The 12,983-nt window shown below is 43.1% G+C and overlaps 1 protein-coding gene across 1 annotated transcript in view; it reads left to right on the plus strand.

The window, feature by feature from the left end:
- The first annotated feature begins 114 nt into the window (after positions 1–114).
- Positions 115–12,983, plus strand: part of RPSA (ribosomal protein SA) — a 13,135-nt gene continuing 266 nt past the window's right edge. Inside the window, exons 1-6 of the mRNA XM_007468149.1 lie at positions 115–154; positions 2,326–2,491; positions 3,406–3,524; positions 10,434–10,679; positions 11,501–11,629; positions 11,747–11,912. Coding sequence (XP_007468211.1) covers positions 2,359–2,491; positions 3,406–3,524; positions 10,434–10,679; positions 11,501–11,629; positions 11,747–11,912 — 793 coding nt within the window. The 5' untranslated portion in view covers positions 115–154; positions 2,326–2,358. The remainder of the gene's footprint in view (positions 155–2,325; positions 2,492–3,405; positions 3,525–10,433; positions 10,680–11,500; positions 11,630–11,746; positions 11,913–12,983) is intronic.

The following is a 12,983-nucleotide window of genomic DNA, read 5'->3' on the forward strand; positions in this document are numbered from 1 at the left end:
TTCCGGAGGAAGGCCCGCCCCCACAAACTCTCGCCTTGTTAGCGCTTCCGCTCGCCTTTCGTTGTCATTGGCTGGAGGCGGACTATATAAGGACGTCATTTCCGCCCGCGCGTCCTTTCCGCGCCAGATAAGGGTCCATGCGGCTTTGTACTCGGTGAGTAGCATGTGGCGTCCGGGCGTACCCCAAGGCCACCAGGACGAGCCTCCTGCCGCGACGAGTGGTGGGAGCACCTGGGTGGAAGCCTGCAGGCGGACCGCGTCTGTTTTCGGCTCGGCGCGCTCCCTCTCGGATCTGGCGGCCTGCACGTGGCCGGGCTCGGGCCCGCGCGTTCCCACAAGGCGCCGGGAGCCGGCGGAGGTCGCGCTCCAGCTGCTGAGGGCCCGAGTTGGGGTGCCGGTGGCTGGGGGTGCAGAGAGACCGCCCTACGCAGCGCGCTACGGTCGCGTCGGGTCCCGACACTCGGCGGTAAACCCAGAGACCTAGGCTCTAGTTTTCTCCAGCTGGTTGGGTTGGTCTGTTTTTCTCGTTCGTGGTATTCCGTTCAAGAGTTAAGGTTCTTGGCGAGGGTTTTGATGCCGGACAGGCTAAATTAAAGGTCCGGGTTCTTATTTTATTTGTCCAAAAGATTTCGGACAGGAGACGCAAAGAAAGGCACATACAGGGACTTCCTTGGCTGTCCAGTGGTTAAGACTCAGCTGTTACACATCAGGGGCCCTGGGTTCGATACCAGGTCGGGGAATTTAAGATCCCGCATGCCTCGCGGTGTTAAAAGAAAAAAAATTTTTTTTAATTGTTAGAAAAAAGACTGAGACTGAGGTGTAGAGAGAAATAAAGAAGCATTTATGAATGGGTAGAAGCGAAAGTACGCACTCGGAGAAGAATGCGGGCGTCCTCACGAGCGCACCGAGGGGTTTTTCTGATCCCCCATCCCCCACGCCTTTTATTTCACTTTAATTCCTTGAATGGGCGCATATTTCTTTCTTTAGCGGCGGAATACTCATTGTTTGGGAGAATCGGAGTGGGAGTTTGATTCCACCTCGTTAACATCAGTTTTTGCTCTTTCCCGTCCGCCTCCACAAGCCCCCGCACCTGCGCTTTAAGAGCCATTTTCCCTTGCTAGTTGAGCGCCAGGCGTGTGAGGTGGTACAGCAGTCACCTGCAGCTTGTGTGCTCGGCCAAGCTCTCTGGGGTTTATGGTCAGGGTTCCCTCTTAAGGTGTCACAGAGTTTAATCAAAAGTCTAATTTACGTTCTTGTTGTTGAGGGCATTCCTCCATGCTTCATGGTCTCATTAAGTGCAAAACAAGCAGGTGGCTTTGCTTTTTGTCTAATGTCTGTTTGAGGAGGCTGTTCTTGGGTCCAGCCCTGTCTTTCCTGCCTGATTTTGAGGAAAACTAGTTGTAATCGCAGGGAGAAGTAATGCCAAAGCTCCCAGCTTCAGTGGGCTTGAAAATAAACTTCACCTTTGCTCAGCTTTAGAATAGTCTAGAACATGGCTGCTGTTCCACGTCTAAGTCCTGCGTACCTTGAGAAGTAATAAGTCTCAGTTCACTATTTTCGTTTAGTTTCATTATCTGGGTGTTTTGTCCATCTCCATAATACTCTTTAGCAGGATTTCCAGCAATTTTACACGGTGTGGCATATTTTATAAGGTGTTCATGTGTCTCATCCCACTAGACTAAGCCCAATGCCTGACACTAGGAGGTGTGGTCTGTGGTTAGATTGTTTATTTCAAGTTTATCAATTTTTTTTTATTGAAGTATAGTTGATTTACAATGTGTTAATTTCTGCTGTACAGCAAAGTAATTAGGTTATACATATGTATACATTCATCTTTAACATTCTTTTCCATTATGGTTTATCATAGGGTGTTGAATGTAGGCTCTGTGCTATAGAAGAGGACCATGTTTATTCATTCTGTATATAAAAGTTTATATCTGCTAATCCCAACCTCCCACTCCACCCCTCCCCCGTGACAACCACCAAGTCTGTTCTGTCCTGTTTCTGTTTCATAGATAGGTTCATTTGTGTTATTTTAGATTCCACATGTAAGTGACATATGGTATTTGTCTTTCTCTTTCTGATTTACTTACTATGATAATCTCTAGTTGGATCCATGTTGCTACACATGGCATTCTTTTTTATGGCTGAGTAGTATTCCATTGTATATATATATATGTACCACATCTTTATCTGTTCATCTGTCAAGATGGTTAGATTTAAACATTGAGTCATTTGACTCTCAAGAGGAGTTAGAATGCACCCGTTACCTCATCCCACTTGTCACTGGAGTGTAAAGGACTTTTGTTAACTATTGTTTTTCAGATTCCCGTCGTAACTTAAAGGGAAACATTAACAATGTCCGGAGCCCTTGATGTTCTGCAAATGAAGGAGGAGGATGTCCTCAAATTCCTTGCAGCAGGAACCCACTTAGGTGGCACCAACCTTGACTTCCAAATGGAACAGTACATCTACAAAAGGAAAAGTGATGGTCAGTCATTGCTTTAGGGTTCTTTTTCTTGGTCATCCCAGCTGTAAGGACAAATTTTGATGCTTCTGTTCTGATGGGTAGTGCTGAGTGAAGTGATTTCTAAAATATCAGCCTTGGCGTGCTCTCACTAAGTAACAGATGAAACTAGATCTTTAGTTGGGTAAGAAGCTTTAAAACTGAGTAAAAGTGCTCTGGTTGTTTTTGGAAGGAAAGGTTTCTGGACTCCAGTGGAAGAGTGGCTATTGCTAGGTTATGTGACCTGGGTTGGGCCATGAAGAAGCATGATGTAAACATAAAGAGGAAGTTCATCAGCTTAGTTCCTAATAACTTATCTCCCATGGTGCCCTATATTTTGTGGCTACTGATACAGGTTTGTAAAGCTGAATTCTGAGAGAAAAAGCCACAGATGGGAATTTGGCTTGCTTGAATGTATCAGAAAAGGGAATGTAGGTTGTGATGAGAATGTGGAAGGCATTAAGTTCTTCAGCTTAGAACCACTGAAGGGGTTAATGTGTGTGAGTGGCAGGGTTTAAAGGAGTTGGGGATGAATCTGACATCAAGGCAGAAGATAAGAGGAAAAGAGTGGTAAGAGGCCAGCAGTAGGTAAGAGCTTATTGGATTCTGCATGGGGGGCCTGAGGGCGGGTTAGTACAGGGGAAGAGTAGGGAGAAGGTGCACTTTGCCTACTGAATCAAGGCTGCACACTGTTAAAGCCCAGAGTGGAGGCCAGTCTTGGCCAATGAACTTCTGAGTGTCGGAAGTGTGCTATATTAATGGCAGGATTTTCGCTAACACCAGTAGAGCTTGCCTCTATGACTGGAGTTTGATAGTACTTGCTGCCACATGCATTCAGCTTTTTAGAAGAATGTTAACTTTTAAAGCTTGGCTAGGTGTTAACAAAACCTTGTGTCTAGGCATCTACATCATAAATCTGAAGAGAACCTGGGAGAAGCTTCTGTTGGCAGCTCGTGCCATTGTGGCCATTGAAAACCCAGCTGATGTCAGTGTCATATCCTCCAGGAATACTGGCCAGGTTTGTGGAAAAACCTAAAGATGTTTTGGGATATATAGAAAAGCGTAAGAAAAAAATAACCCGGGGCTTCCCTGGTGGCGCAGTGGTTGAGAGTCCGCCTGCCGATGCAGGGGACACGGGTTCGTGCCCCGGTCCGGGAAGATCCCACATGCTGCGGAGCGGCTGGGCCCGTGAGCCATGGCCGCTGAGCTTGCGCGTCCGGAGCCTGTGCTCTGCAACGGGAGAGGCCACAACAGTGAGAGGCCCGCGTACCGCAAAAAAAACACAAAAAAAGACCAAAAAACCCGTAATTTCACTGTTCAGAAATCATTTGAAATTGCCCTGAGTCAGAGGAATGGCCAAAATTCAACCATTTCAGTATGTTTATCACTTTGCATCTGACAGTTCGTCACAGTTCGTGTTTTCATGTCATTGTGTGTTTTCTTGTGCCACTAAATATCGAGGAATGACCCTATTAAAGTGGCTCACCACATTTTTCTGCAGTGAGCTTTTTATATTTAAAATGATGAAATACTGGGTTAAAAAAAATTAAATGTCAACTTCAGAGTATTTCAGGAAGGTCTTCTGAGGGTAGGGTACCCTCAGCCTTTGTCTCATAAGCAAGAGTAATCGTTGCCAGCTTAAATGAATAAAAAATAGCTTAGTATTTTTTAATGGCAAGTAAGGTAAAACTTTAGTCTTTTTTGTCCCGTCTTTATCTTGATAATTCCTTTTTCTGCTGAGAAAACGGGTTTTTTAAAAACATGCTTTATAAAAGCATTAAAGCTCTTAAAAGGATTTCATTCACCCTGTTTCTAATTTTGAAAAATTTGACTTGGATTTTGACAGTTTTTAAATTATGTATTGATAGTAAGATGTTCTTTTTTTAAATTTCATTTTTAAAAAATTTTTTATTGTATAGTATTTGATTTACAGTGTTGTGTTAATTTATGCTGTACAGCAAAGTGACTCAGTTACATATACATATATTCTTTTTCATATTCTTTTCCATTATGGTTTATCACAGGATATTGAATATAGTTCCCTGTGCTATACAGTAAGGCCTTGTTTATCCATCCTATACAGCATAGTCTGCATCTGCTAATCCCAGACTCCCAACCCTTCCCTCCCCCATCCCTTATCCCCCTTGGCAACTACAAGTCTGTTCTATTTTTCTCTTTCACGGTTATGTTCATTTGTGTTGTATTTTAAATTCCACGTATAAGTGAAGTCATACGGTATTTGTCTTTCTGTTTTACTTAGTGTGATAATCTCTTGGTCCATCCATGTTGCTACAAATGGCATTATTTCGTTCTTCTTAATGGCTGAGTAGTATTTCGCTGTTTATACATGCCATATTGTCTTTATCCATTCATCTGTCTGTGGACATTTCAGTTGTTTCCATGTCTTGGCTATTGTAAATAGTGCTCCTGTGAACATTCGGGTGCCTGAATCTTCGAATTACTGTTCTGTCTGGGTAGATGCACAGGAGTGGAACTGCTGGGTCATACGGCAACTCTAGTTTTTTGAGGAACCTCCATACTGTTTTCCATACTGGCTGCACCAGTTTACGTTCCCACTAACAGGATTAGAGGGTATTCTTTTCTCCTTATCCACTCCAGCATTTTTTATTTGTAGACTTTCATGATGGCCATTCTGACCAGTGTGAGGTGATACCTCATTGTAGTAGTGATTTGAATTTCTCTAATAATTACCAGTGTTGAGCATCTTTTCTTGTGCCTATTGGCCGTCTGTAGTTCTTTGGAGAAATGTCTGTTTAGGTCTTCTGCCCAGTTCAGTTCGTTTTTTTGTTATTGAAATGTATGAGCTCTTGGTATATTTTGGAAATTAAGCCCTTGTTGGTCACATCATTTGCAAATATTTTCTCCCAGTTCTTTGTATATTTGGTAGAATTCGCCTATGAAGCCATCTGGTCCTGGACTTTTGTTTGAAGGGAGCTTTTTAATTACAGATTGTTTCATTTCTAGTAATCAGGCTGTTCAAGTTGTCTGTTTCTTGATTTAGTTTCAGTGGGCTTTATGTTTCTAGAAAGATGTCTGTTTCTTCTAGTTTGTCAAGTTTGTTGGCATATAATTGTTCATAATGTTTTTTTGTTGGCATATAATTGTTTGTAATGGTATCAGTTGTGGTTTCTCCTCTTTCATTTTTTATGTTATTTGGGTCTTCTCTCTTCTTGGTGATCCTGGCCAGAGGTTTGTCGATTTTGTTTACCCTTTTAAAGAACCAGATCTTGGTTTTATTTTAATCTCTATTTTATTTATTTCCTCTCTGATCTTTTTTTTTAATATTTATTTATTTGGTCATGCTGGGTCTTAGTTGTGGCTCACCAGCTCCTTACTTGTGGCACATGAGCTTAATTGTGACTCATGGGCTCCTTAGTTGTGGCACGCATGTAGGATCTAGTTCCCTGACCAGGGATCAGACTGGCCCCCTACACGGGGAGTGCGTGTCTTAACCACTGCACCACGAGAGAAGTCCCTCCTCTCTGATCTATCTGCTGACTTGAGATTTTTCTGGTTTCTTAAAGGCCTGTATCGCTGTGAACTTATCTCTAAGAAGTGCTTTTGCTGTATCCCATAGATTTTGTGTTTTCATTGTCATTTGCCTCAAGGTTTTTTTTTGCTGGCCTCACGGTTGTGGCCTCTCCTGTTGCGGAGCACAGGCTCCAGATGCACAGGCTCAGTGGCCATGGCTCACGGGCACAGCCACTCCGGGACATGTGGGATCTTCCCGGACCGGGGCACGAACCCCTGTCCCCTGCATCAGTAGGCGGACTCTCAACCAATGCGCCACCAGGGAAGCCCCTGCCTCAAGGTATTTTTTAATTTCTTGGATTTCATTGTTGACCCACTGGTTTCTTAGTAGCATGTTGTTTAGTTTCCCATGCAGTTGTTTTTTTCTTGTTTCTTTTTCGGTGGTTGATTCTAGTTTCATGCAGTTGTTGTCAGAAAAGATGCTTGGAATAATGTCTATGCTCTTAAATTTGTTGAGGCTTATTTTGTGCCCTAGTATGTGCTCAATCTCAGAGGATGTCCCAGGTGCACTTGAAAAGAATGTATATTCTGCTTTTTTGGCTCTAATGTCCTGAAAATGTCTTAAGTCTGTTGTATCATTTAGGATCTCTGTTGCCTTATTGATTTTCTCTCTCCCAGATATGTCCTATTATTAGTGTATTCCTGTCAGTTTCTCCCTTTATGTCTGTATTTGTTTTATGTATTTGGGTACATGTTGATGAGTATAGTGTCCTCTCCTTTTATTGATCCTTTTACCATATGTCGTGTGCTTTATCTTTCTATGTAGCCTTTTTTTTTTTAGTCTGTTTTGTCTGATGAGTATTGTGACCCGCACTTTGTTGTCATTTCCGTTTGCATGCAATATCTTTTTCCATCTCCTCACTTGCAGTCTGCGTGTATCATTTGCCCTAAAGTGTGTCTCTTGTAGGCAGCATATTGTAGGCTCTTTTTTTTTTTTAATCTAATCCACTGTGCTGTCTTTTGATGGAACATTTAGTCCATTGACATTTAAGGTAATTTTATTGGTATTTTAAAGATTGTTTTCCTCTTGACTTTATATTTCTTCTTTGTCTCTTTTTGTTTTTCCTTTTGTGGTTTGATGATTTCCCTTTGTATTGTGCTTTTATTTTCTTGGTTTTTGTGAATCTATTGTGTTGATTTGTGGTTACCCTGTTTTTCAAATATGTTAATCCCTTCCTACATCAACTTGACTTTGACTGGTAGTCATACAGGCTCACTTTCTAGAAGAAAAAAAAAATCTACATTTTCTTTCATCCCCCACATTTTGTGATTTTGATGTCCTCTTTTACATCTTCATGTTTATCCTTTTGCTTTAAGTGGTTATCATCGCTTTAAGAGAAATTTTTTGATTTCTTTTTAAAATCTGTATATTGGCTTATTTAAGTGATTTACTTTCCAACTGATTTCCCCCCCCCCTTTCCTATAGATTCTTCTTTTCTATTTAGAGAAGACCTCTCAGTATTTACTTTAGGGTAGGTTTAGTATTGCTGTATTCTTTAAGTTTTTGCTTGTCTGAGGAAATTCTCCTATTCCAAATGATAATCTTGCTAGGTAGAGTTGCAGATTTTTCCCTTTCAGGACTTCGAATATATGTTGCCACTCTCTTATGGCCTACAATCAGCTGAAAGCCTTATGGGGGTTCCCTTGTAATTAACTCTTTATTTTTCTCTTGCTGTCTTTAGAATCCTTTGGGGGGGGGTGCATTTTAATTCCTTCTTTAGGTTTGGGAAGTGTTCAGCCATAATTTCTTCAAATAGATTTTCAATCCCCTTTCTCTTCTCCTTCTGGGATCCCTATTATGTGTAGGTTGGAATGCTTTATATTATCCCATAGGTCCCTTATATTGCTTTCATTTTTCATTTGGCTTTCTGTCTGCTGTTCTGATTGGGTGATTTCCATTCTATTTTCCAAATCACTTTCTTCTGAAGATAGATCATTGTCTTCCAGATAACGTTCTTCTGCATTATTCATTCTACTGTTCATTGCCTTTAGTTCAGCTTTTGTCCCTGCAAATGAATTTTCTGATTTTTCTTGGTTCTTCCTTAATAATTTCTAGTTCCTTTTCACAGTAATCTGCATTTCTACTGATAGTGTTTCTCAGTTTGTTCAGTATTTCATTATTTCCTTTTTTAACTCGATGTCTATTAGACTCAGGTCTTTTTCATTGTTCGTTCTTTCAGGGGAATTCTCTTGATCTTTTAATTGGGAGTGGTTCCTCTGTCTCTTCATTTTACTTATATTTCTCTTGATCTGTGAGTTGACAAAGTTATCTACTGTGGTGTTGGAGGGCTTTTTTTTGTTTTAACTTATTTTATTTTGGTTCCTCTTGGTCTTAGTTGTGGTATGTGAACTCTTAGTTATGGCATGCATGTGGGATCGATCTACTTTCCTCAGCAGGGATCGAACCCACGTCCCCTGCATTGGAAGGTGGATTCTTAACCACTGTGCTACCAGGGAGGTCCCTTGGAGGGCTATTTTTATGTGGGAATGTCACTGTATTGCCTCTTTGGGTTTAACATTTTTGGTGTGAGGGCTGTTTTTACTGTGGATGCCTGCTGCCTCTTTCCTCAGTGTATGGTGGCCATCATCCCCTTGACAGGAGGTGTGACTGGTGCGGTGAGTAGAGTCTGCACTGGATGTTGTTTACTCTGTGGTTGTCACTACCCTGTCAGAGGCAGGGTATGCTCTGTAGTTGTTGTTATAGAGTAGAAGCCCCCAGAGCTGAGCTGCGGCGTGAGGCAGGCTGGATTGGAGCGTTTCCACTGGGAGAGGAGCCACTGCGTCTTTCTCTGCTGGAGCTGTTCACTGGCGAGTGTGCTCTGTGGTGCCACTGTCACCCACTGTGCTGTTGGCACTGCCCTCGGCCCCATGGTAACCCAGGGAATGCTGGCAGTCAGCCCTGGTGTCCTTCGGGTGTTGTTTTCACAAGGCCACCCACGCAGATCCACTGAAGTCAGGTGCCAGGACAGCAGTAGTTGCACACCCGGATCTGCTGTAGGAGGCAGCTCAGACCCTGGCCCAGCTCCCATGTGCCCGTGCCCACAAAGCCCACAGCTGCTTAGGCAAGACCCGTCCTAGTTGCAAGAGGCTGCACTGGTGACCCCACTTCTCTTTTCGCATGCCACTTAACAGTGGCGCTTCCCTTCTGTGGTGGGCCTGGCCTTTTTCCACAAACACTCCTGGTTGTGGCTGTGCCACTCTCCAGCCCCTTCAGGCTATCTCTGCACAGCCAACACCAGTCATCTCTCTGGGTCTGTCCTCTAAACCAGCACCCAGCCCCCACCAGTACTAACGGACATGCATCTCAGGCTGGGGTGTGCAGGTCTCTCTGTTATGCCTACCACAAGCCAGTTGTTGTGCTCTCCTCTGAGCCTTAGGAGCTCCCTTTCTGTCCCAGTTGATCTCCCCACCGTTGAGGGGGCTTCCTCTTTTTTTTCCTTTTGTCCAGCCCAGTTATGTGGAGATCTCTCTTACCCTTTCAGGTGTTTGAAGTCTTCTGCCTAGTGTTCAGTAGGTGTTCTGTGACAGTTGTTCCATTTGTAGATGTATTTTTGACATAGTTGTGGGAGGAGGTGAGTTCCACGTCATTCTACTCCACTATCCTGATTGGAACCCCCTGCAGATGTATGTTAACGGGGTTATTCCCCAGAGACTGGCTTATGATGACTTCTGTGGTTTGATGTATGGCTGACAGTTTTAATTACTGCTGTAGAATGAACTTAGTGACCACTCCGTGCTTTCCTCAGCGAAAATTTACTGAGTATCTAGATTGGTCCAGGCAGTGCTTGCTGAGTGCTTGGAATATAGCAGAAAAGCAGTCTATTTTTGAAGGGATGAAGGAAATAAGCTTTCTGTAGAGTTAGAGGATAAGAAAGGTGGGTGTACTCCTGCTCTGTATAGGTTGGCTGTGACAAAATCTGACCGGTACAGAAGTGCTTACTGGATGCCGGGCACTGTTCTGTGTGGTGTAATTTTTACAATTCTATGAGGAACTTGGAGACACGTGAGTAACTTGCCCCAGTTACTCGTTAAGGGACCTACTTGGTACTTGAACCAGGCTGGTTGGCTCTGGAACCTGCAGAAGTGAGGAAGTAGTGAGCCTCAGAAACCTGAGGGAAGAGCATCCCCAGCAGAGGGCCTGGGGTGGGGCCGTGCTTGGCATGTTTTTTGGCTCTAATTTTGTAAGTATTTTTCATGTAATAAGTGAAGGATATAGAAGATTTGAATGTTTAATTTGATGGTTTCATTTTTGAGTAAGGGATTTCGGGAGGTTCTGACTAGATAGGCTGCTTCATGTGATTACAGAACTCCTGCAATTCTGCAAGATGGCACCATCTCTGGAGCACTGTTAACTCTTTAATATTGATTCTTCTAGCGAGCTGTGCTGAAGTTTGCTGCTGCCACTGGAGCCACTCCTATAGCTGGCCGCTTCACTCCTGGAACCTTCACTAACCAGATCCAGGCAGCCTTCCGGGAGCCAAGACTTCTGGTGGTTACTGATCCCAGGGCTGACCACCAGCCTCTCACAGAGGCCTCTTACGTTAACCTGCCTACCATTGCTCTGTGTAACACAGACTCTCCTCTGCGGTATGTGGACATTGCCATCCCATGCAACAACAAGGTAACAATTTTATGATCTAAACTAGAGCTGGAGAATAAGTGCTCTAGAGACAGACATTCCTCTGCACATTGTTAGAGCTTGGAGTTGAGGCCACTGGCCGATGAACTCACAAGTGTAGGTAGTGTGCTACATGAGGGGCAAGTTTTTCGCTAACATCACAAGGGTCTCTGGCCCAATGAGTGGAGTTTGATAGTAATACTTGCTACAAATGTATGATTTTAATACATGAAAGCTTTAAGGAGAGATGAAAAAACATTTTTAAAATGGCCTGTGTTTTCTTCTGCTTTTCTCCATTATTTCTTACTCCTGGACCTCTCAGGCATTACTTGGCCTTTCTGTTTTCAGACTAACTTGATGTATCCTGATGTAAGATCCTAAAAAGGTGGGTTGCATATGGTTCAAATTAGTCTGGTTTGTCACTGGTCGCAAAACCCTGGTTACACAAAAGAATCAGGCAAAGGTTTTTTTTTCTTTCTTTCTTTTTCTTTTTCTCTACTACCAGTGTTCAGGCACTGACCCCAGGTTAATTCATTTTGTTGTCTAGAGTGGACTCTTGATTAATCCCCATGATTCATTCCAGAATGTGGCAGTCAAGGTTGAGAACCAGAGTTATGGAATAATCTTGTTAAATAAGTATTATTTTTGTTGGAGTGTAGTTGCCTTACAATGTTGTGTTAGTTTCTGCTATACTATAAACATTTCTAAACTAAGATATGTCTGTTCACATGGTACCAAGGGACCCAGCTGTTAGGTGGAATGGGAGGTGCTTGCTGTTTGGGGTTCGCCGAGTATCACTTTATAATAACCTGGCACTCTTGCAGGGAGCGCACTCAGTGGGTCTGATGTGGTGGATGCTTGCCCGGGAAGTTCTGCGCATGCGTGGCACCATCTCCCGTGAACACCCATGGGAGGTCATGCCTGATCTCTACTTCTACAGAGATCCTGAAGAGGTGAGCTTCCTCCACAAAGGCTTGTGGTAACATGAACAAATTGGACACTTTAGTCTGTGCTTCTTGGCAGTAAAGTCTGTCAGTCCCTATAAATGAAAAAATTTTTTTCTAAACCAGATTGAAAAGGAAGAGCAGGCGGCAGCTGAGAAGGCTGTGACCAAGGAGGAATTTCAGGGTGAATGGACCGCTCCAGCTCCTGAGTTCACTGCTGCTCAGCCTGAGGTGGCGGACTGGTCCGAAGGTGTGCAGGTGCCCTCTGTGCCTATTCAGCAGTTCCCCACTGGTACGTATCAAGATCCAAGGGCATCAGGCTGGTGGCTTAGAACTTCTGTGTTTCCAGTGTAACGTGTGTGTGTGTGTGCACACACTTTATATATATATGTATATATATACACATACACTTTATACGTATACAGTAAATCCTGTACATACAAACGAGTTCCATTCTGAGAGCACATTCATAAGTCCAACACAGTTAGCCTAGGTACCCAACTAACACAATGGGCTATATAGTACTATAATAGGCTTATAACACTTCACACAAATAACACAAAAAAAAACAAAAAATAAAACATTTTTAATCTTATAGTACAGTACAGGGGCTGGCATCGAGTGAACAAGCAAGAAGTGTTACTGACTGGAGGAGGGAGAGGAGGTGGGAGGGAGATGGTAGAGCTGAAAGGTCGTCAGCTATCGGAGGTGGAGGGTAATTTAATTTCACTCATGCCTGACCTTGATGGCACAGGTCTGGTTCCCTGCTGGATTCAGTTCTGTCTCCTCTTGAAAAAAACCGAGTCAGTGATGTCTCGGTAGTACTATATGTACCAGCTACATCACCACTGCTTTTACACTTGCTTCCGGACATCCTGGGCTTGAAGTAAAGATACTGTTAACTGTGTGTGCTCTATACAGTACTGTACAGTACACAAAAGTTAAACCACTTGTAGAGGATGCAGGCACATGACAGTGTACAGCAGACAAGTGGATTAACTTATGTGATTGGACATGTGAATGCACTTCTTTTGAGAGTTCATAACTTGAAGGTTCGTATGTAGGGCACTTAGTGTAATGTATGTGTACATTATACATATGTACACATATACATACACTATATATATACACACACACATACTAGCATTAAAGGGTTTTTGTCTCGGTGTGCCATAGCTGTGCTACTAACCTGACAGGTTGAAATTCAGGTGCTTTTGAAATGTTCTGTCTTGTCTTTGTCCTTTGAAATGTGTTATCTGTTGGAATGCAAGGCAGATTGCTGCTGGTGGTGGGGGTGACAAAAATACTATGGGGCTGATGGCTTTCTCTCTTTTTTTTTTTTTTTTTTTTTTTTTGTTTTTTT

Source organism: Lipotes vexillifer, unplaced genomic scaffold (genome assembly GCF_000442215.2).
Source record: "Lipotes vexillifer unplaced genomic scaffold, Lipotes_vexillifer_v1.1 scaffold1770, whole genome shotgun sequence".
Lineage (NCBI taxonomy): Eukaryota > Metazoa > Chordata > Mammalia > Artiodactyla > Lipotidae > Lipotes > Lipotes vexillifer.